At 42.0% G+C, this 23,468-nt stretch overlaps 1 protein-coding gene across 2 annotated transcripts in view; it reads left to right on the forward strand.

Moving 5' to 3' along the window:
• The first annotated feature begins 2,889 nt into the window (after positions 1 to 2,889).
• LOC144527088 (xenotropic and polytropic retrovirus receptor 1 homolog) overlaps positions 2,890 to 23,468 on the forward strand; it is a 48,025-nt gene continuing 27,446 nt past the window's right edge. For both annotated transcript variants that reach the window (XR_013502791.1, XM_078264958.1), the window contains exons 1-2: positions 2,890 to 3,387; positions 21,185 to 21,236. Coding sequence is in view for 1 of the 2 variants with exons in the window: in XM_078264958.1 (XP_078121084.1) it covers positions 3,319 to 3,387; positions 21,185 to 21,236 (121 nt within the window). In the remaining variant the exon portion in view is untranslated. The remainder of the gene's footprint in view (positions 3,388 to 21,184; positions 21,237 to 23,468) is intronic.

Raw genomic sequence — 23,468 nt, forward strand, 5'->3', positions numbered from 1 at the left:
GTTAAAAAGTTGTATTGCCTGTGGTAGGAATGATTTCTTGTAGCTTCTCTCGTAGAGAAGGAGCTCCTCTGTTGGACCAGTGTGTGTGTGTGTGTGTGTGTGTGTGTGTGTGTGTTTGGGGGGGGTTATCCATGATGGATAACAGTTTGTTCAGTGACCTCCTCTCCACCACAGCTTCAAATGTGTCCTGTTTGCAGCCAATAACGGAGCCAGCCTTCCTTAGTTATTAGTCATTATTGCAACTCACTGTGCCTGGGTGTTGGCCAGTCCTCGTTGTCTCGCCTGCAGCTGGTGCAAAATGCTGCAGCGAGACTTCTGACTGGCACAAGGAAAAGAGAAAGCATCACACCGATTCTAGCATCACTGTATTGGCTACCTATTAAATACAGGATTGATTTTAAGATTCTTTTATTTGTTTTTAAAGCCATACATGGAAAGGCTCCCCAGTATGTCTCAGAACTCCTCAGCCCTATACTCCAATTCCAGGCCTCTTAGATCCTCGAATCAATTGTTTTTAACTGTTCCTCGATCGAAGTTAGTGGGTGAGGGAGATCGTGCCTTTTCTGTGGCAGCTCCAAAGCTTTGGAATAATCTTCCACTTTATCTCCCCCTCCATTGATAGTTTTAAAACACATCTCAAGACATATTTGTTTTCAATGGCCTTTGGTTGCTCTTAGAGGTTTATAGCATTTTAGTAATTATTTATTTGTATTCAATTATTTTGAAATTCTTTTATTCTTACATGTTGTACTGTATTGTCTTGCTTTTATTGCTATTTTATTTTTATTTGTGTTATTTTATGACTCCTTTTGCTTTGATTTTACTTGTTGTGCCGTGCACTTCAATTTGTACAGCACTTTGGTCAACCCTGGTTGTTTTAAACGTGCTATATGAATAAACTTGACTGGTTTGTTGAGTCTGTTTGTGTTGCTGGCTCCGATGCTGCTGCCCCAGCAGACGATAGAGGAGAACAGAGCGCTGGCCACAACAGACTGGTAGAACATCTCCAACACTCACTCCAACTGCTGCACACGTTGAAGGATCGCTGCTTCCTCAGGAACTCGAGTCTGCTCATCCTCCTTCTTATAAACAGCAGTGCTGTTGATTTTCCAGTTCGGCCTGCTGTCGATGTTAACTCCCAGGTATCTGTTACTCCTCAAACATGTCCACATCTCCTCCAGCAGCAGGTGATTCTTACCAGCCCACTCCACAAAGTTGTCCACCAGCCTCTGTACTGTAATCTCATTATTAGCAAACCCCCTTAAAATAAATCTTAAAGGAACACGTCGACTTATTGTGACTTTAGCTTATTCACCGTATCCCCCAGAGTTAGATAAGTCCATACATATCCTTCTCATCTCCGTGCTGTCGTAACTCTGTCTGACGCCCCCACCGCTAGCCTAGCTTAGCACAGATCCTGGAGGTAACCGTCTTCATCTAGCCTACTGCTCCCAATAAGTGACAAAATAACGCCAACATGTTCCTATTTACATGTTGTGATTTGTATAGTCACAGCGTGTACAAATAACAAGGTCACATGAGACACAGCCATCTTCTAACCGTATACATACTGGGAACTATATTCTCAGAAGGCAAAGCACTGCTACTTCTGCTACCTGGGCGGAGTGATTTGCTCACAGCACCTGAGAAGCCCCGTGGTGAGGAGCAGAGCGTTCGCTCAGAGTTGGAGTAATATCACTCCGCTTAAGTAGCAGAAGTAGCAGTGCTTCGCCTTCTGAGAATATAGTTCCCAGTTTATCTACGGTATCACAGTCATTCCCTATGAATATTTCCATTGTTTCTTGCTGTTATATTTGGGCTGGCGGTGATGGGGCAGTGGATATGACACGTGGCTTTGGTGTGGGAGACCTGGGTTCGATTTCTCACTGTGATACATCAATCAATCAATCAATCAATCAATCAACCTGAGCAAGACACTTAACCCCTAGCTGCTCCAGAGGCGTGCGACCTCTGACATATATAGCAATTGTAAGTCGCTTTGGATAGTGTGTGTCAGCTACATGACATGTAACATATTTTCATACTTCCCACCACAAGATATCATAAGGTGACTGTTATTCTACGTTTTCCATGGCTGTCTATATTTGGATCTTGTGACTGCATTCTCACCAAGTCAGACACAAACACACCCAGAGGATATATGTCATGGTAACTTTCCGTCTGAATTCCACCCCTTACTAAAAAGACAATCTACATGTACGTCGTGTTCTCCCAAAGGTGGCTGGCGACGTCACACGTGTGACATTCAGGTGTCATCGGATAGTTAAGACATTTCACTGTTCACTGAGATGAATGCTAAGACCAAGTTGAAAAGAGATACAATTAAAAAGATTTGCAGAGATACAGGACTGGGCAGTATATTATAAATGTTAAGGCCCGCTATCCGGAGCAAGAATTAATCATTGTTATTATGGTTCAAATAAAATTGTGAGGAGTCTGTCTCAGGCATAGACTGTTATCAGGGCATCTAGTAAATGTAGATATGTTGGTGATGAGAAGTTCAACAACATCATGGACAAAATGATTGTTGTTAAGCACACACAAAACCCAGCAAAGCATAGTGGATTAGGAAAACACTAACGTTATCCGTTGACGAACAACAAGAACAGTAATGTCTAAGTAAAACAGGGCATACAATGACAGCTCCTGTCCTGAACATAAGTTGAGTGTATCACTTTTTATCCCTTCCCTTGATGGTCAGCGCATTGCCCCACCATTAAGTTTAAAAACGACCAGTTTACCCGTGCTGGTTGGATGACGTTTTCTAAAGGTGGGCTGGGCCACACCTTGTTACACCCTGGTTACACCCATCAACAACATATTCATGTGCGCTCAAGATTGGGTTATTTAAATATTCCCAACTGCACCTGAATGCAGCGGGAGACGGGAGGTGGAGAGAGAGAGAGAGGTAGAGGAGAACAACAGAGAACGAGATAGCAAGACCCAGCTAGCGACAGCACAGTGAGCCTAACCGTTATTTTGCGATATTGGCTCTACAGATAAAACTACATTTAAGCATTATGTCCTTTAGCTAAGTTGCGACTCCACCAGCTTTTCGTCGAATGTGTCCAAGACGGCAGAAAAATGTGCGCCGGTAGCTAACGTTAGCTAGTTTAACGTGAAGACAAAAAGGCATCTCTCTGTCTTTTAGACCGTGCAGCCTGATCGAAATCTTCGGATGACTGTGTAAACGCTTGTAACGTTAAACCAGCTCGGCAAAACATCCCGCTCCTCAACTGACCCACCGGGTCCCGGTTACAATAAAAGCAGGGGAGGGAAAACCACCACGCTGTCAAAATGAAATTCACGGAGCATCTCTCAGCTCACATCACCCCGGAGTGGAGAAAGCAGTACATCCAGTATGAGGTATGTTTGCTTCATATTAAACCTGCACTCTTCTAGCCACCAGCTAGCTAACTCGACAGCCACTGGTGGTAATGATGGCTAGATGTAGGTCCAGTCTCGTACCTAGTGTTATTTTTATACAGAGCCATTTGAATATAGCTTCCTTGTCTTTCACTCTCCTGTCGTTATACAACAGGAAGAGAGGACCTGCTTCAATTGTTGCACCCGCAAGTCAAGCTAAACAGCAGCCTACTAGAGTAAGCTAGCTAGCAAACTACCGTTAGATAAGCTAGGTTAGTTGTTTGTTGCTCTGAAGGTTTCCATCTCGGTCACATCAAGCTGTATTGAGCTGCCATGTACATGTCAGCAGAGGCGGTGAGTCTGTCCTCTAAGCTGCTTGGAATGTGTTTTGGAGACAAAAGGCATTTGACTGACTCATCATTTTTTTAGCTAACGTAAGTTAATCTTTGCGCCTGTTAACCACCCTGCCTTTACCCAAATGCTTACCCAGCTCAGCTGTCCTGCTGCTGGTGTTTTATCATGAGGGTGGACGGGGTCACTCGGTGACAGAGAGGCGCTGATAGCTCAATCGGCAAGCAGCAACCTTCGACCCATTAATTCTATTCAAATTTGCAATTCAACTCTTGTCTTTATACTGACTGTATAAAAACAAATCTAAGATTTATTTCATATTTGTGCCAGTATATCTTACATTGGTATTCCAAACATACTTGTCAAGGTTGTAATTATGTGTATGTTTTGCAGTACAGTGTTATGTTTATACAGCAGGAACATGCTGATCCTGAGAGAATGGCAGTTCTTATGTAAGTCTTAATAAAGCCATATCTAGCCTATAATGCCATTCAAAGCTGTAATCCAGCTGGTCTGTGTGCTGGACAAATGTAATTACCAGGAATCAATTTGTAATCAGGTCCAGTACTTTGGGTAACGTAAAAGGTTCACTCTGTTACACACAGTCCGTTGGCACAGAGGGCTAAATACACCAGCGGCAGTTTTTGCAGAACGGTGTTAACTGTATGTCAGTATGCATGATTTAAGTTGAACCTAGAGTCGGGGTTTGATAGCATTTTTTTCCCAATCTGATGTCATTTTGATCAACTCCACTTATTGAATCTGAATCCAGCTTTCAACATTTGTTTTTCACCTTCAGACATTTGTTATGTAAGTAAAAAGTAGCCAACTAAAACTTAAGACTGAAACTCTACAGGTTTTAGTGACAGCATAATGTCTGCTGTTTGTAGTTACAACCTGAAAATGAAGGATTTGAATATGCATCTGACACACTGAAGTAACCTTTTAACTGCACATCTTCACAAGCTATGATCTAAACCAGGGCTGTCAAACTCATTTTAGTTCATGGGCCACATTTTCCTAATTTGATCTCAAGTGGGCCAGACCACTAAACCACTCCAGAAAGACCAGAAACTGTATCTGCCACAGACTTTCCTGTCAGCTTGATGTTGGTAAACGCAAGTTACTTCTGCTCCGACGGCGTTTTTAAGGCCGTTGTAGAATTTCTAAGATTAAAGTCGTAACTTTACGGAAAAAGAACTTGGACATTGGAGATTAAAGTGGTACATTTGGAATTGGAATGAATTACTTCTCTGCAGTTTTCACACTTTGCACAGTCATCCATTGGGCCTGATTGGACCCTTTTGGCGAGCCACGGGCCGTATGTAGATCCTTTTATGCAACAGTGCACCGCTGCTACATGTATATAGCGGAAACCCTGATTTACCTGTTATTTCTGACAATTTGATAAACAAAAATGTATATTATGCTTGTGTTAAGAAACCACAGTTAACAAAACTGGTTAAAACATTACATTAATATTTAAATAAATAACCGTGAGAGTCCGGTATGGCCAGACTCTCATATTTAAGTTCACGTTCATGCGTTGCTCTTTGCTGATTCAAAAAGACTGCAGTTAACGATTAGTTTCCCTACCGATTCATTTTTATATAAAGGCTGGTCTATAAAATGTAAGAGAATAGTAAACAAAAAAAGCACACCACAACTTCCCAGAGTCCAATATGATGTCATCGTTTGCCTTGTTTGTCCGACCAACCGCCACATCAGAAACAAAGCAGTACATCTTCACAACTGAGACGGTGCAACAATGGAACGTTTGGCATTTTTGCTGAAAAAAAAAAAAAATTCCAATGCTTCCAGGGTATCCCCCCCCCCCTTCCTCCCTCTCCTCTCTGTACCTGTAGCAGCAGTATCTGCATTGTCTGGTGGTTGCAGTATTCTCACAAGTCATCGCCGGTGCTCTGCATAGTCACATATTTGCTACAGCTCGGTGTGACTGCAGCAGTCTTTCAGTCAGTGCTACTGAGTTCACCACCATACCAAAACATGACATGTTATGGCAGAAAGATGATCTGGAATTTCTATTTAGTGACTTAGAAATACCTAATGACTGTCTCCTATATATTTAGGTTATTTATTCACTGCGTTCATTTGTGCGCGCGTCTGTTTTTCCAGTCAGTATGAAGCAGGGCTAAGCTTTCTGGCTCAAAGTCAGAAGCAATCGGTCATCTCCTCTGCACTCCTGTTCTGACACATTGTTTTAGTTCCGTGTTCCTTTTGCAGCACACTCAGTCACATTTAAGCTCTGAGCCAAAGGTCTCTTTCTGCAGTTAGAAATGCAGTCTGTGGAGCAGCTTCGCCAGCGCTGTTCAGTGTTCTATCAGCCTACCACCTTGTTAAAATTCACCACAGCTCCGCTCAGCTCCAGAGATCCAAACAACGAGCAAATCAGCTTCTGTACCAAACCAAATAACGCTCGGGTGAATTTCAAAGCTTCTGAAATGCAGACCAACCTGTAGGGTCTGTTGCATATTCTCTTCCAAATGTTTTGTCTATTGAAATGACCTTGGTCTTTGTTAGAATAAAGTATAGCTTTGTTATAGCACTGGTTATCAAACTATGGTACACAAGCGCCCTCTAGTGGTACGCGGATGAATATCTAGTGGGCACAAAATCCATATCCACCGCCATTAAGAATAAAAGGTGACGCTCTTTCACCAGAAATGAGTGTGTTCCATAGACTGTATAGTACAGTATAAGTGCGTTGGTAATTGTACCAGTAGTGGTGTCTCTCTCTCTCTCTCTCTCTCTCTCTCTCTGAGGCAATACGCAATTACAACTATCCAAACGGCTGTGAGTGTCCACCTGCAGTTGCACAATCCCTCTGTGCACCTGTGTTGATAAATCAGAATTGTTATTTGCTTCATCCACGTAGTCTTGTCACAGTGCAGGAAAGCACATCGCCATCGCCAGATGACTGTCAACTTTTTTTCGGCTCATTTTCGGTAACGTTAACCACCGTCGCATGAAAGCAATGCAGAATGAGCAAGCTGGCTAACTAGCCAGCCGCCCGCTGTTGAGTGATTTCCTGTTGTCCCGCGATTAATTGATTACGTGACCAATTATTTCAGCAGTAGATGAGGGTAGAATGGACTTTCCTATTCAAATCAACATAGCAGGATGGTAAGAGTGTCGGCCATTTTTTTGGTACCGTTGCAAAGATCTGTGACCGTTGTAGCGTGCTATCTCATTCTATTTCTATGGTCCATGGCCATTTTTGGAGCTGGGCAAATGACCTGGCCTGGACAAATATATCGTTATGTTACTGTATATTGTTTTGCAGGGGATACCCAGCCTAATATAGTATCTTTGTTGCACTGAGAGGGATACGTATTATTCTTCGAGTGCATTTTTCTGTTGCTTATTTTAACAACAGTTTCACATGGACTCCGGTTTCTTACTGCTTATCCAGGGTTTGGATGCAGACCAGATGTAGCTTGTTGTTCCACCCAGCTGTAAATCTGGCCCTGGGCCCAGTTAGTTTTAGTCCTGTGAAGATGTGGGACCCGGGCCTGTGAGGTTTGCAGAGCCATGCTGACCAGGGCTGTTACATGAATGTCGTGTTTTCCCATGGCAGCGGCGTTTGGGTCAGACACTTAGCAGGACAGTTAGATAAACAGAGTAAATGGACTGTATTTATATAGCGCTTTTTCTAGTCCTAACAACCACTCAAAGTGCTTTTACATAGTACAGGAACCATTCACCATTCACACACAATCGTACGCTGTGGCCGAGGCTGCCGTACAAGGTGCCACCTGCTCATCAGATAAAATTTCACACACATTTACACTCCGATGACGCAGCATCGGGAGCAATTCGGGGTTCAGCGTCTTGCCCAAGGACACTTCGACATAGGACTGCAGGGCCAGGAACTGAACCACCAACCTTCCGATTGGTAGGCGACTGCTCTACCACCTAAGCCACGGCTGCCCCAAGAGGTGCATCCTAAGCAGTTGTGATCTGATGTCAGGGTTTTTCCCTGGGGCGCTGTGCAGCCATTGGGGTTGGTCACCAACTGGGCCGTAATGGTCCCATCCTTCGGCTCGTCCAGATGCTCTCCACATTGTTTTTACGCTGCGCCTAAGCCATATAATAGCAGAGAAAACCCTGGATGTGATGGGAACCAAAGACTGTCAGCTCTTTTGTTTTCATGCTGGCATGGGCTGTTATATCTCATGTCTTTAGCTCAGATTATTGACCTTTTTAACAGTGTGCAACTTTTTCTTTTGTCTACTGACTAACCGACTGGCTGCATTTTCCAATAAAAGTTTATGATGGAAGCTGCTTTATTTAACCTGACATTTTCCTAGCGTGACTACAACTATAACAATATAAATGCCTGATGGTCATCTGAATGACTCAACAGATTCATTGAGTGGCTAAGAGATTCTGTTGCATGACTGCATGTCTGTTGCACTCAGTCAGGCTTTGGGATATTTTAGTAAAAATCGAGATGTTTGTGTGTTAGGGGAGTTTTAGCAGGAAGGACAGAACTGGTCAAGACGTGTGAGAAAGGGGAAGTGGCGAGAACAGAAGGGCTGCAACTAACTATTTTTTATGACTTCATTTTCCTATTATTTTCTTGATTAAACAATTTGATAAAATGAATCAATAAAATTCCTATTACAATTTCCCAGCAGGCAGGCATAGCGCAAGAGGAGCATGGTCGCGACAGTTTCACGGTATTGGGCCTGCTTGGGGATCCGCCTGTTAGATTGCCCGTGCCTCCCAACCTGCCCGCTCGCCTTGCATTGAAAATGAATTATTAGGCATGTCAATAGCTTCCCGTCTGAAAAGATCTTTACTCGAGTTTCTCGGGGAATCGTTTCAGCCCTAGTTCACAGTCACACATCTGTTTTTAGTCGCAAATGCGGGTTAAACGCTTGCAGCCGTCGAGCCCTGCAATGGACAGACTTTTCTACTAAAACCTTTTTTTTATTTTTATTTTTTTTTATTTAACCAAGTCAGCCATGAATGTCAAATGCATCACTTTATAATGTACCTTTAACACAAAGCCTAAATAAATACAATACAACACTCCATGCCGCAGCAGCCTTAGTTCATGGGAAGTTAGTTTGCTGATGGTAGCTGGTTTCAGTTGGAGCGATGAATAGAGCAGCTGACGGAAACAATTTTTACTTGCAGTCACAGTCCGCACAGTCCACAGTCAGCAGACATTTAGAGAGGGGTCTCTGAAAGAACACCGACAGGCTTAATTAAACAATTGCTGCTTATTTAGTCCCATTTTCATATGAAGTTGTGTGGGGTTATTGTTAGAGGAAATGAGAATCGATTAGAGAATTCCCACCTCAGCCAAGGGATGTAGCTAGCTGTGCTTCCCGCGTCTCTGACACATTAAAATCACAAAAGACGCAGTAAACTCACTATTGACGCATCCAGGAGACGCACCCTCATTTTCCCCTGATAATACTACATTGTGAGCAACAAATCCATGTTGATATCGGCAGATGGAGAGCTAGACAGCTGTTAGCCGCCGCTGGGGGACAGAGGCCTGCGGTATGTTTGGCTACGGAGCTAACGCCACGCGCTTCCACTGGGCATTGCTGTGAAGCCACTCTAGACAACGCTTGTGATTCCACCAGATGTGCCGGGCAGGCATAACGCTCCACTTCTGAGATGGATGTATTAAGACAGCTTCAGCCCAGGATGTTTGGAGTTGCTATGGCAACAAGTGGCAGCTGCCACTGTTTAGCTAAACAGTCCGACCAATAATCACTTATATAATTACAATTTGGCATGTCTAAACTAAATCGACGATTACCATCAACAGTCCTACTCATTAGGACCTTAGCAAAAGTTAGCAAATATTGTTATCTACAGATTAGAAAAACAAAAGCACAAATCCCCTTGGGACTACGTTAGCATAATGTTATGAATGACGGCCATTTCCGCTACAGCGTTGTAATTTACGTTTACGTTACTAACTAAACAAAGCACCATAGTAGATTAAACCCCACAGGCGGACTAACTGCATTACTTAAACACGTGTTACGGTGCTTCGGGGGATTTTGGAGCGTCCTCTGGTAGGAATCCACAGGACAGCTAACGTTAACGTTACTGTTAAGTGACGCTACGCCGGTATTGGAAACGTGTTTGATAGATCCAAACAATAGTGTGACCAATTTCATTTAAAAAAGCAATGCCCTAATGCTTTAATTGAGGTTATACAAAATAACCGCGATTATGTAAAAATATTGCGGTTAGACAATTATTTAATAATTGTTACAGGCCTAGCTAACAGCTACAGTAACGGAGCTAAACACACAGCAGGACTGTTCAGAGGAACATGAAGCGTTTAACAGTGCATTAATGTGACAACACAAGCGGTCACTTGGACAGAATAGCCAAGTGAAACTTGAAATTATGAGAAATAATTTATGCCTACATGGGTTTTTCTTGTCTTGCTTTGGTGTTTCTAATATTTTAGAAGAAGGCGAACAATATAAGCAGCTGACAAGACGGCGAGTATAGGAGAGGGGAGGGGTTGGTTACCGAAACCCGGTTCCACAATGGAACCGGTTCCTACGCAACCGGTAGGAATCGGACCGGATTAGAACGCAAATTTCAGTTCCACTTAATGTGTCGACTGAAATATTTTCCCTCTGTCGCTCTGAAACGGACGTAAAAATATCCCACTTTCTCTGTAGTCTACCGTTAGCTAGCTACCGTAAATGTAGGCTACTTTTCAAATACCATATTTTCCCTCTGGGCTCACCAAAACGGACCTAAAAGCCTTTCTTTTCAGTTTTTCAAGTATCAGTTTAGGAATCGGAATCGTTTTAAAAGTACTGGTTCGGAATCGTAAAAATCCAAAACGATACCCAACCCTAGGAGAGGGCGGACCCAAATGAGAGAGTGAGATTATGTGTTGTCCTTGTTACTAAGACGACGAGCCATGTATGGTCATACTAAGTACTAAGAACTGTAGTGCACTTGGAAGCGAATGAAGACCCACATTTTCAGGCGGACCAGAGTTTAGTTGGTTGCTCAGCACAAAAGTTCAAATGAGCTTTGACATCACCCCCTAAACAAACTATCCTATGAAACCTCCGGGGTTCGGCTCAGGTGTGAAAGCACACGCAGTCAAGTTTTATGTTGTGTTTATGGTTTTTACATAATTTGACTCAATTCATTTTCTTATCACTTATGACACATTTGATTTACTTGATACTGGGTAGATGATTTTGATGCTCTCTATTCTCAACTCAAAATGTGACATTTGTATAATGTTTTCTAACTAAAGTGTTCAGATTTGGGATTTTTTGTTTAATTTTCAGATGCAACATACCTGAATACAACCATAATTATAACCATAAAACATCAACCGCGAGTGGAACGCTACAATTTGTCAAGATTGTTATATATTTATATATTTTTTTTTTTTATCGGGGACTTGCTCAATTTACTTGTGGGTCCCGGGGACTTAGTACATGGAAAACCTATCAAGTCAACTTTGTTGTCAATTCTGCAACATGTGCCAGACACACAGAGCAAACCTATCAACATGTTTACACTGTTAGTCCTTGGTAATGCTGCCTTCAGCAGAATATAGTCATGGAAGACTGCTGCTGATTCTGCTGGTCTTATCTGATGAGTGTGGAAAGCAAAGAATACAGGATAAAAGAGGAGGAGGAGTGGGGAAGGAAGGGGGGTCGGAGAGGGGAGGACGAGGGAGTAACATGTAGGGGAATATAGATGGCCAGGTGTAGACCGACACACAGAGGCCAGTGTAGACCGAATGGTGTGACTTGCATATAATTTGATTCAAGAAAATGTCCAGAAGGAAAATGAGAATAACTGGAGACAGAAGGGAGGGATTAAAAGAAAGAAGTGTAGAGAGTCTGACACGTATAAAGGCTTTATTGTCATAATCCCCATACAACCTCTGATTAAAACCTCTTTCTAGGACCAAAGGGAAACCTATGGAGAAAGAGGGGGGGGCTACATTGAGGAAGAGAGGAAAGGGGTAAAAAGGTCAGAGGGATGTGAGAAGCTAGGGTTGAGTGCTGATGGCACTGGCTACCACATGACTGGTATAAGCGGATCACACACTTGCTCGCTATTCATGCACACACATGTGGATAGGTCACATGCATAGATCTCTTTGGAGTTCCTATAGCTGCCCCCCTGTTTTGTGAGCCCAGCCTTAATAATAACCATTTCCCTTCTCCCGCTCTGTCACTGTCTGTTGCCAATAGTGATGTCCTGCATTTCCCAGCATTCCCTTCAGCAGCCCCCAGTGCATATATATGAATTATTACATGTTGCTAGGCCTGTAACAATTATTACATAATTGTCTAATCGCAGTTGTTACTTTGTTTAACCGCAATTAATAGCTGACATTAGCTAAGGTCGGGAAACCTATACATTAATGTACTATTGTCAATTTTATGTTCATTTAAGAAAAAATACAATCTTTTTTTTTGTTATAAAGAGGCGTGGTTTACTTTATAGGCTGTGTATATGTGTTACTACATTATCCGGGTCGAGTAACAGTGATATAACCAAAAAGAGATATCCTGGGATTCATTCAAAACTTTATTTTGTTTGGAAAAGTAATAAATAAATAAATTTCAATAAATTGACCAAAAGAGACAATACAATTATTAATTGCAATTATTTCGGAGACAATTAATTGTACAGCAACATTTGGAATTGTTACATGTTGCTTTGAAGAACGGTAGCAATAGCTTACTAAGAGCAGGACACTGACTGAAGTATTCCAGTTGGTAAAGATGTCTTTGTCGAAGTCTTTTTGTCATAGACTGTTCAGCATCACATGCAATGGAGGCTACTGTCTAGATGAACTGGTATTTCAAAATCTTTTTTTGATTTATAGTGCAGTGCCCCTTTCTAAACATGATTGTTTGGAACGGACTGATTGCTTGGCAATAGCTTGCTATTGCTTGCTTGCAGCTTTTTCAAGAAGGGCCAGACAATTGCACACCCAACACTGTGCTTCCTGTGGTCTTGAGCAATACACCTGCCACAACGTAGTTGCGTGCCTTAGCAAGTCTCATCACAATTTGATATTATATCAATTCATAGGACAACGACACGATATTTGCCGAAGTAAAATCAATCTTTGACAATAACAAAAAAATAAAAATCACAAATAGCATCCATATGCAGACAAATCTCGTATCTTGTATTCGAAATTGCTAACGCGTGTGTGTGTGTGTGTGTGTGTGTGTGTGTGTGTGGACTTACACAGTGCACTCAGAAAAGAGCAGGACTTAAAGCAACACCGCTAACCACTGATCCAGCCACTCAAAAGAAAAATAATAAAAGAACCATAGCTGAAAGGAATCAGAAAAAGATTAAATATTTACATGTATACATGTTTGCATAAACATGAAATTAACACGTCTGTATGTTTAAGATATATTTATCACCTATAAGAAAATGTAACCGTTAATCCCCAAATAGTGTAAATAATTGCTCAGTCAGATGCTAAGACCAACCACTGGTTTAGCTTTTAGTTTGCGTCATTTGTGCGTCAGTGTGACGTCAACATGTTGCCAAATCCTGCATCTTGTCAGGATTTTGGGGGAACTCTTTGCTTTCTGCTATAACGCCTTTTGTAGGCTTGACATTTGAAAACACAGCTTCCTTCATATCTTCTTCACACCACCTTCATGAGGCACTTCATATACGAGCTGTTTGAGTTGTTCACAAAAATAAGGAAAAACCTAGGGATCCGAGGTTTCTACAGGACACAAATGCGAGCAGTATCCAGTTATGACTCATATAATCCTACTGACAGTTTGGTGTCAAGATATGAAGTGTTTGACTCCTTGCGGGTGGGGGTTAGGGGAAAGAGAGCGGGGCTGAGGTGGAGGGAAAGGAATTTATAAAAGAGATTAGGCAAAAGAGAAGCGGGGAGAGAGTAGGAGAAGAGAGTGGGCAGGGAGAGAGATGGTTGCGGGTAATATTTTATAATGCAAATAAATGAACAAAATGAGGGAAAGAAAAGGAGAAAAGACGGGGAAAGGGAAGAAAAACAACAGAGAATGAGGTATTGAGGAAAACCTTAGAAAGAGATGATAAAGTAAACCAAGAGAAAGGATGGCATAGACACCTCAAACACACACACACACACACACACACACACACACACACACACACACTCACTGTCTATCCCACAGATTTGTGGTCAAAGGTGGTGGTGCAACAGTCTGCCTGAGGTGATTGCCACAAGCCATGAGTCTGGATCAAGGCAGAGGTGTGTGAGAGACAAGAGAAAATGCCCCATACTGAGTTACAAGGCCAGCAAGAGGCTAAAGCCTGTTTTATGGTTCTGCGGAGGCTCCACGCAGAGCTTTCGCCGTGGCCTGATGTTTATACTTGTGCACTGGTGTGTGCGTCGAGCCGGCGTGTGTGTGTGTGTGTGTGTGTGTGGGGAGTGAGTGAGAGAGTGACGGCGATTAGCTTCGGAGCGAGTACCGACTCTAGAGTCATAGAGAGAGAAACAAAGTGTCTCCCCTGTGTTTTCTGACCACGGTGGGAAATCTGTAGCAGGAAAAGTTAACCCTCTCCTTGATTTCATGTTGTTTATGGAGAAGGAGAACCAGGAAATGAGTCGGGGGGGGGGAGAATGCAAACCTACCCAGCCACGGCCGAGCGACGTGTAGTTATATTTTTGGAGAGGTGCACGTCAGGCTACAGCGTAGGGTCCGGCGTAGATGCAGAGGGGTCTGCGGGGGTACGCCGTTGATTCGACGCAGAAGCATAAAGCAGCCTTAACACCACAGGGAGGGAGTGTGAGAGTGAGAGTGTGCGTGTGAGAGGTAGAGAAGGGGAAAAGGACGTAAGTAGGGTAATCTTCTGTGAGGATAAGCAGAGCTGCCCTGCTCCTTGTTGAGCTGCGTGTGTTTTGTTTTGGAAACTTGTGCCTTAGCACCTGCTGAGCCTGCCTACTGACCACGCACACATACTGTACATAGACAAACATTCACACACACATTCACACATGGGCCTCAGGAGAAAGCATGGGGAAAAGTTTTGCGCCCAGATGTGTCTGCGGGTGTGTTTGCTGCTGTGATATAGCATGACATCAGATTGGCAAACAAAGCACCCTGTCACCACAAATTACCTTCACATTAAAAGAGACCATGTTCTGTCTTGCTCTGTGTTTAGTCGTTAGGGCCAATATGACACACAGCCAAACACATCCAGTCATTTTACATTACTCACAGATCACCAAAACATGCTTTGAGGCTTAAATGCCATTGATTGCAAAGAATTGAATCCCATAGGAGATATATATAGCTTTGCTAGATCTCGATAGGTGGTGCTTCTGAAAAAGGAGAGACTGCATAATGACATCTACACTATCAACAATCTCCACCAGCATTAGAAAACGTGTAGGAAAAACGTATGCATCCATGTTGTATCCACTAGGGCTGGGTATCGTTCAAAACTATTCAATACCGATACCAAAACCAATACCGTGACTTCGATACCGGTTCCTAAACAATACTTTTTTCGATACCAGTTTTATAAAACAAAAAGAAATTACAACATAACACATTACAGCACAAATCTTTTTTATTTTTTAACAGCCAGTCACAGACATTATTAGATCTTGGTCGAAGCATGCTGCATGCTTATTTGGCTCACTGAAGGCTGATGAGATTTACTCCATAGGAATTGAAATTTGGTATTCAATGATGAGGCATTTTTCTATACTCGATACTTTAGATGCAATTCGCTCGGTGCCTAAAAAGTATTTAATTTGGGACCTAGCCCTATTATCCAAACGGCTATGTGATAATAAAACTGTTGCACTGATGCTGAAAACTTGTGTAGGCCTACTGTTTTTTTTCTACACAGAAAATTGATATGGGATCAATAAAGAATCGGACCAATGAGCAGAATCGACAATGTCATTGGTATCAACAAAGTCTTATCGATTCCCATGGCTATGCCCGTTTATGTAATTCCCTGTCTGAAGGGTTGGCCGTTTCCCACACCGAAAATGTGGGAATGTGTGGAAATGTGGGGGGGAACATGGGTCCCTTGTGGAAAAGTGGTATTTGAAAGAAACAGGGGTCCTAACTAGGGAATTAAAGTCTACTCATGCTCATGCTTACATTTGCGTTTGTGTGAAAAGAAGCTGTTTTTCTTGGTGGTGCAGGAAAAATACAGGGACAGCAGAGGAGCTGATAGGAATCTTGGCTAAAATAAATAAGGGTTCTCAGCGGTAGACTTTATTCCTTGTAGCATTTTAAAAAATCTCCATCTGCTGAGTGCTTAATCTCTCAGGTTACAGTGGCAAAAGAACTGAATACTTTCCTTAAATTGTCCTTCATTATAGTCAATCAATGAAATCAATGATTTGTTGTTGCTACGCGATCATGAATTCCATTATAGTATGTGTATCTGAAGGTTTCTCTCTGTGTCTGGGTAAAAAAACAGTTTCTGCAGGATCCCCGTTTGTCACAGCAATATCAGAACAACACTAATACGGCCCTTCGCCCTTATAGTCACAAATGATTGTAGTTTTGGGTGATCTGGAATTTATGCAATCTCAACTAATGGGCCCATACTCTAAATGTAAATCTGGACTGGCAGAAACACTTGAGAATGGGAGTCTTTTTTTTTTCTTCTTTTTTTCTCTCGGCGTGTGTGGGTGTGTGTGTGTGTGTGTGTGTGTGGGTGTGTGGTAACACAGTGGTTTAATAGGGTTTGAGTAAGTTTTACATTGAAACTGCTGTAAGGAGGAATCATTTTGTGTAGCTGGAGTGTTTTAAGTGGAAACTGATAGAGAAACGGGTAAAGGGGTAGTTGTGTGTAATATCATTATTCCAATACAGCAGAATAGATTTGCTGGTTAAAAGTAGGGTGGTATATGACTAATCCAAAATAGGTAAACCTTCGTGGTAGCTACCTTTTAAAGAAACGAACCCAAACACTTCACCATTCCAGTCTAAAGTTACTTATTGCAGCTCGGGCATTGCACTTGAAAATGCAAGTTTGTCAAGTCAAATATCCTATATGGCTTTAATAGAAAAATTTTTTTTTGACGCATCGTGATGCATGAGATATTGAATCGCTGACCTGATGATCGTAATCGAATCGGGAGATCAGTGAAGCTTCACACCTCTACTTCCTATTGATTTCTTTGTACATCTTTGCTGTTGTGGTTTTTGCTGTTTTTGCCGTGCAAGAGTGCTCCAAATTAACTAACGGTCCAGTTTGTGTCAGAGTGCGCTCTGCTGCTCAAAGTGATTATTTACGAACACACCCAATGTGTTTGTGTGAGAGAGCGAGAGTGGGGCACGCAGCTCCTAAAATAGAAAATCAATATGTGGTGTTAAATGTTGATGTTGTGGCGGGCCGCCACGAATTAATGAATGTGTGGGAAACGCCAGTGAGGATACAGACATTTCATACACCAGACGTATTTAACACGGACCTGCTGATGCACATTCAGCCCGCCCTGGACCCATAAATATGAGTCAGCTGTCCCTCTGATAGTAGAGAATTTTTCAAACATGTTCTAAGTGCTTATTTTCTCAGGTTACAGTGGCAGTAGTTTTGTACTGATCTTGAATCCATTCCTTAAATTGTAGCTCTCTGTACTTGTCTGTATAGTCAATCAGTAAAACCATAGTCTTGCATTGCCAGACCTTCCTCCACACCGCTGCGGAGGAGGGTCTGGCTAGTCTACACAGCATTCCGGGATGGGGGGAAAAAAACGTGCTCTGGTTTATTGGATTTCTTTAAACCAATCACAATCGTCTTGGGCGGCGCCAAGCACAAGGTTGTTTGTGTCAACACAAAGAAAGGCCAAGGTAACGGATATCCGGCCTAAATGAGTGAAATCCGGCGGAATTTCCATCAGCAACGGAGCGATCCCGGAAGTGGAACGTCGTGGATATAGACTAGTAAAACCCCCAATGATAGTTCTCTCTGTGTCTGGGTAAAAAAGGTTTGTGCAGGACCCCCCCTTAGAACAACACTAATACGGCCCTTTGCTCTTATATTTACAGCTGATTGTAGTTTTGGGTGATCTAGGACTGTATACACACTCAACTAATGGGCCCACACTCTAAATGTAAATCTGGATGGGCAGTCACACTTGAGAATGGGAATCAACTTTGTGCCTTCTTATTGATTTCCTTGTCCATATTTGCTGTGCGTTTTGCTGTTTGTTGTCTGTGGTACTATTGTTTACGTCGTCGGAGCGACTGCACTGCTGAAACAGTGAGTAGCGGCTGGCTGTGTGGGCTATAGCATGACCTTGACTCGCTCTGCTGTTTGCTGCAGAAGCCAGCTCTTCGGCTGGTCGGCAAGCAGTCTGGCACACAATGAAGCCATTGTGGTCTTGTGCTCGGTTGGCATTCTGAAACACTGACTGACTGACTGACTGACCGCTCTACTATCTAACCCTTGAGCGAGAGTGCATGAAAGAGGGCGACTGTCCCGCTTTCCCACCGGTACTTACTGAGACTGAATGACTGTCGCCTAGTCGCCCTCTCTCCAGAGCAGAGACGAGCTGCAGCATACAGTACACTGCAGATTTACTAACCCGCAGCATGGAGGAGACCGATTGGCTGCATCATCAGCACTGCATTATTACAGGATGGAGCTAGAGCAACAAAGGCAACATTATACTCAACGCATGTCACATTAGGGCTGGGGCGATATGCTTTTTTCCCCGATTCAATTTGTGCTGTGATTTTCATTTATTGCAATTCTAGAAGTATTGAGTATTGCGATTTTCTTTTCCTCTTTAACAAAAACAAAAGTTGAGTAATACACTTCTCGAGACAATATATCATGAGGCATTTCTAAAACTATTTTCTAAAAAGAATGCACATCACATGTCAGTCTGTCAGTCTGACATTTATTTCATTTGTCAAGAAGTACATCACATGGATTTTCTGCATTTTCTCCTTTTGGTCTGTGTTAGCTGGAAACAGATATGATGTATTTGCCATCGCCGGTACCATATAAACAGAAAATATTTAGAAGAATCATTGGTAAAAAAAAAAAATATAAATATAAAACATTGATTCTAGGGAAAAGAATTGATTTAAAAAATCGTTGCAAATCACGATACATACGATTTTCAATTTTTCACCCATATGTCACATCATTGTCAAAATATTGGCAACTGCGATTGACTTTGAAGTTCTGGCCCATTGTCTGTCCTCGCTGTGTGGTGTTGTAAAGGTCAGCAGGTTATGAAGTTTGCATCTGTATCAGGGTTTTCTGTGGGTTTTAGAGGGCTTAGGCGCAAATGACTTCATACGCTCACGTAACGCATATTAGTGACGTCATTGCGCAATCATTTTCATAAAGCTTAGTGGTTGTGTCGGTCGCAGCGAGGGAGAGATCATCTAAAGCCATGTATAAAATAATAAGCCAGTGATGACCTAAACGTTTTTCCAACTGTGTACATGTGCGTATACTGTGTGGTATCTAATAGGAGTGGGACATATGGATAAAATCCTCCGTAACAGTCGATGTGAATGTATATGGTATATATTGTGATATATTACATTTTCTGGAAAATCAATTAAAAAAAACTGTCTGCGGATAAAACAACCAGACAGAAATGTCCAGGTCTAGGTAGAATTTCAGTCAAGATTTTCTTTGGTTGAATACAGCCCTAGACTGTCAGTTTTCGGCTTATCCAGCGTATTTGATTGATGCAAAACCTATTAATAATGTGATAAAGCAGTCCTGTTTGGTGATTTGCAACAGCGACTACAACCATCCAATCATACCGGAGATATTAAAAACGTAAACAGCAAAGCAAAATCTCAGACAGCTGACTTGTTGAAAGTTGATATGGTCTCATCGGTCATGTCACCCAACACTTAGCATAAGCGTAAGTAGACTATATTGTGGTTACAGTACAACAGACCTTTCATTTAGCAAGCTATGCATTTTTCAGCCACTGAATCTCACACCTTCAGACTTGGCCTTTTGGTGATGGTTGGCTACCAGTTAAACTTTTTGGGTGGTGATGGCGCAGTGGATATGACACATGGCTTTGGTGTAGGAGACCCGGGTTCGATTCCCACTGCGATACATCAACCAATGTGTCCCTGAGCAAGACACTTAACCCCTAGTTGTTCCAGAGGCGTGTTACCTTTGACATATGTAGCAATTGGAATTTGCTTTGGATAAAAAAAGCTGAATGACATGTAATGGACGGCAGGGTGCTGTACTTTTTGATGATAAGGCTGTCTAACCTGTTAAGCCAGGCTCTGCGTCTACACTGCTCCGCCCTGTTTAACTGTCCCTGAACAAGACGCGTCTTGTCTTCTTTTCAAAATTGTGTTCATCTGAAATGTAGACTCCCATCACCAAACTTTACTCTTCAGCCCTGTGATAACTATTTTAAGTATGTACAGCAGACCCAAACAAATGGCGGCCCGCAGGCCACAAGCAGCCAAAAAACAATCCCCGAGTGGCCCAGCTATCATCCCAACCGTCCCAATCAGAAAAGCTGAAAATATAAAACGAGTAAAACATCTTTAACGAGCCTACAGATATTCCTACAGAAATTCCCACAGTAGTACAGACCGTGAATGTAACACTCAGCCATGGCCTAAAGGCCGATTTATGGTTCTGTGTTAAATCTACGCCGGAGGTACGTACATGGGTACGCAGATTCGAACCCTATGCCATAGCCTGACGTGCACCTCTCCAGAAATGTAACTTCACGTTGCGGCGACACAGACCGCAACAACTGTGTTTGGTGGGCTTAGTAGCGTCGCATTTCTTCCTACTCATTTCCTACTGCTCCCTTTCAGTAAACAACATGAAATCACAAAGAGAGGGTTTACTTTTCCTGCTACAGCGCTTCGACGGTGGTCAGAAAGCACAGGGAGACGCACAACTGTGTGGAGAAGGGGTGGGGGTGGTGCGCGATCACCAAAGGCTTTCTATCATGTGGATGCGCCGACTGTTTTGTTGTCATTACTTAGAATTCCTCACGGGGCGACAGAAACTTGTATAGCTTTAAGGGTGCGATGCTTATACTGCACGTCACGGTCTTTGTAGGCGTAAACTCGTAAGGAACTAAGAAGTATGGTCTTCAAGTTAAACACTGTAACAGTGTATGTGTTAATCACATTGGAACAAATTATTGAATATTGGGACTAATCACAGAAATTGTGATTCAATACTGTTTTGGAATTCATCTTTTAATAGCTCTTATATTTATACTGCCAATGCTACAATAACCATTTCTGTCATTACTTTAACTTTAATTGACTGAGTATGATAACAAAATTTGACATTATGTAATAGGGCTCACATTGATGGTACATGAAATAGCACTCGCCTTTTCAATGTCGTGGAGACGTTTCACAAGATGAATATTTCATGTAATTGTTTAATAATTAATTATTTGATCTTTTCTCTCTCGTTGTGTCTGCAGGCTTTCAAAGAGATGCTGTATGCTGCTCAGGACCAGGCCCCATCTATTGAAGGTATTCATTTTATACACACACACACACACACACACACACACACACCACAGATCAATAAGGTCTGCTTGATTAGTAAGTGGCTGATGACCTTTGAGCACCTACTAATAACAAGGATTGCGGAGCTGCTGTTGGGGTTGTTAACAGGAAGTTGCAATGGTAAAGCAAATTCGCAGGAACCCTATTAATGTCAAACAAATTTAGATGTGCATTCTTTTAATGAGTTAAAGCTATAGTGCGTAGTTTCTGTCTCCCCCATGAGGAATTCTAAGTAACGACATCAATTCTGTCGGTCCATCCACATGATACAAGCCTTCCGTGATCATGCACCACCCCCACCCCTCCTCCACACAGTTGCTAGTAGCCAAGGAGGACACGGAGGATTAAAAAAAAAAACATGATGGACTCTTCAGAAGAGGTCATTATCTTTACTCGAGTTTCTGCGTGCGAAAGTAGCCGGACCACACCAATTTCTAAACACAGCCATGCTGAGAAACACACAGAGATTTGTGTGGAGCTGATGGTCTTAATTAGCTTTGTAGCAACTCTTTTGGCAATGGCTTGAATGTAACGGACGTTAAAAGTTACGCCCCAAAGCTTTAAATCCTTAAGAATCCCAGCAGTGCTTTCTGCACAGCCAGTCCAGTAAATCCTGATGTGCTTACTTACAACTTACTGACAACCATTTCTCAGGTCATGCAAGTGGAGCTGTCATTTTTAAATGTGATTCTCCCACCTCCCACCTCATTTCAGTGCATCAAAATCAAATCAAAACGTAGCATCATAATCAAATGGTGGATTGAATGAGCTGGTTTTGGTTAAAACATTTTAATTTAGAGTTTTAATGGTGTTCAGAAATGTGGAGTGAACTGTGAATCCTTCCTGGTGGTACAGCTCACCTGCTGAAGTGATTAGCTGTGATGTTTGGAGACATCAGAGAAAGCAAAACGGTCTAACGCCAACATTATTTCATTTTGAAAATTGAAATGATTCAGCTATATTAAAAATAAAAAAAATGATGATAAAAATGAAAATGTGGCTGCATGCTTTGGGAAATGACAAATACACCAAGTGGTGCAGGTAAATGTATGCATGTAGTTTTAAAAACTATATGCACCAGTGCATGTACACAATAACAAAGTATTCCGAGCCCTGCTTTAGTAATCAAAATATAACCATCTTCTTATTTGTATTGTTAAGTTTACAGTTTGCTGGGAAGCATTGGCAAATTCACAGCTTAGGGAACAGTGGAAACGTCTCTTTTCGTGGCAGTGGATGAAGTTATTATCTCCTTCCAATAAATACTCTTGTGACAACAATACTACCGCTTCATGGTATAAGCGTCATAATGCGCTCTGTGGAGTTCCGCTATAGAAAACAGTGGATAAAAAATAGAGAAAACTAAGACATAATAGTGCAAAGTTAAAATACAGAATTAAAATATACATATTTGAAATGTAAAATAAAAATAATACACATTTGTGGTAGACAAGTGTACACTACAGTAATTCCAAAATTAATAAACTGAATGTTAACAGGAATGTATAGGTGAAGTGTATATTATACTTTGCTATCAAGCTTGGTATGTGCATTTTTTTTATTTTTTTACCTCCAACTACTCAATTACTTTTTATATGGGGCTACCTCATCCTGCATTATTGCTTAATTATGTGTCTTTTTAAAAATACACGAACACAACAGCCGCAGTATGACCAAAATGTAAGGCCTCAAAGAGTCTTAAAACTAGTTATCAGAGGCTTTATTTTTCATCATGTAATGACAGGCCTCTTTGTGCCCCTGAACTGCACACTCTCAAAGCAAAACAAAACAGCGTGACTAGCACAATATGTCTTTCCTTGTATCTTTCCTTTCATCTTATTTTGACAAACGTTTGCTAAAGAGTCACCACTTAAGGGGCCTATTTTCAGTCAGAAATTTGACGTGACAGAACATAACCCGTAGAGCAAATCATGATCAGCCTCAAAACAATGTCATTTGTAAAGTTTTTACCAGACCATCAGAAAAGACACGAGCCTACCATACATGCCAAAACCCAAACCCATGCATGTAGCGCTCATATAACTTCTTATACAGTTCACTTGCTCTGTAATTGGCTTCACTTGTAGATCTGCCAGCTGCTTATCGATCTGTTGGCATGGCGTTTTGCTGTGTGTCTTATTAGTTTTCATGAGTTGGTCATCATACTCTAAAAAGGAGAGAGATCTGAACTGAGAG

This window comes from Sander vitreus, chromosome 12 (genome assembly GCF_031162955.1).
Source record: "Sander vitreus isolate 19-12246 chromosome 12, sanVit1, whole genome shotgun sequence".
NCBI classification, from domain to species: Eukaryota; Metazoa; Chordata; class Actinopteri; order Perciformes; family Percidae; genus Sander; species Sander vitreus.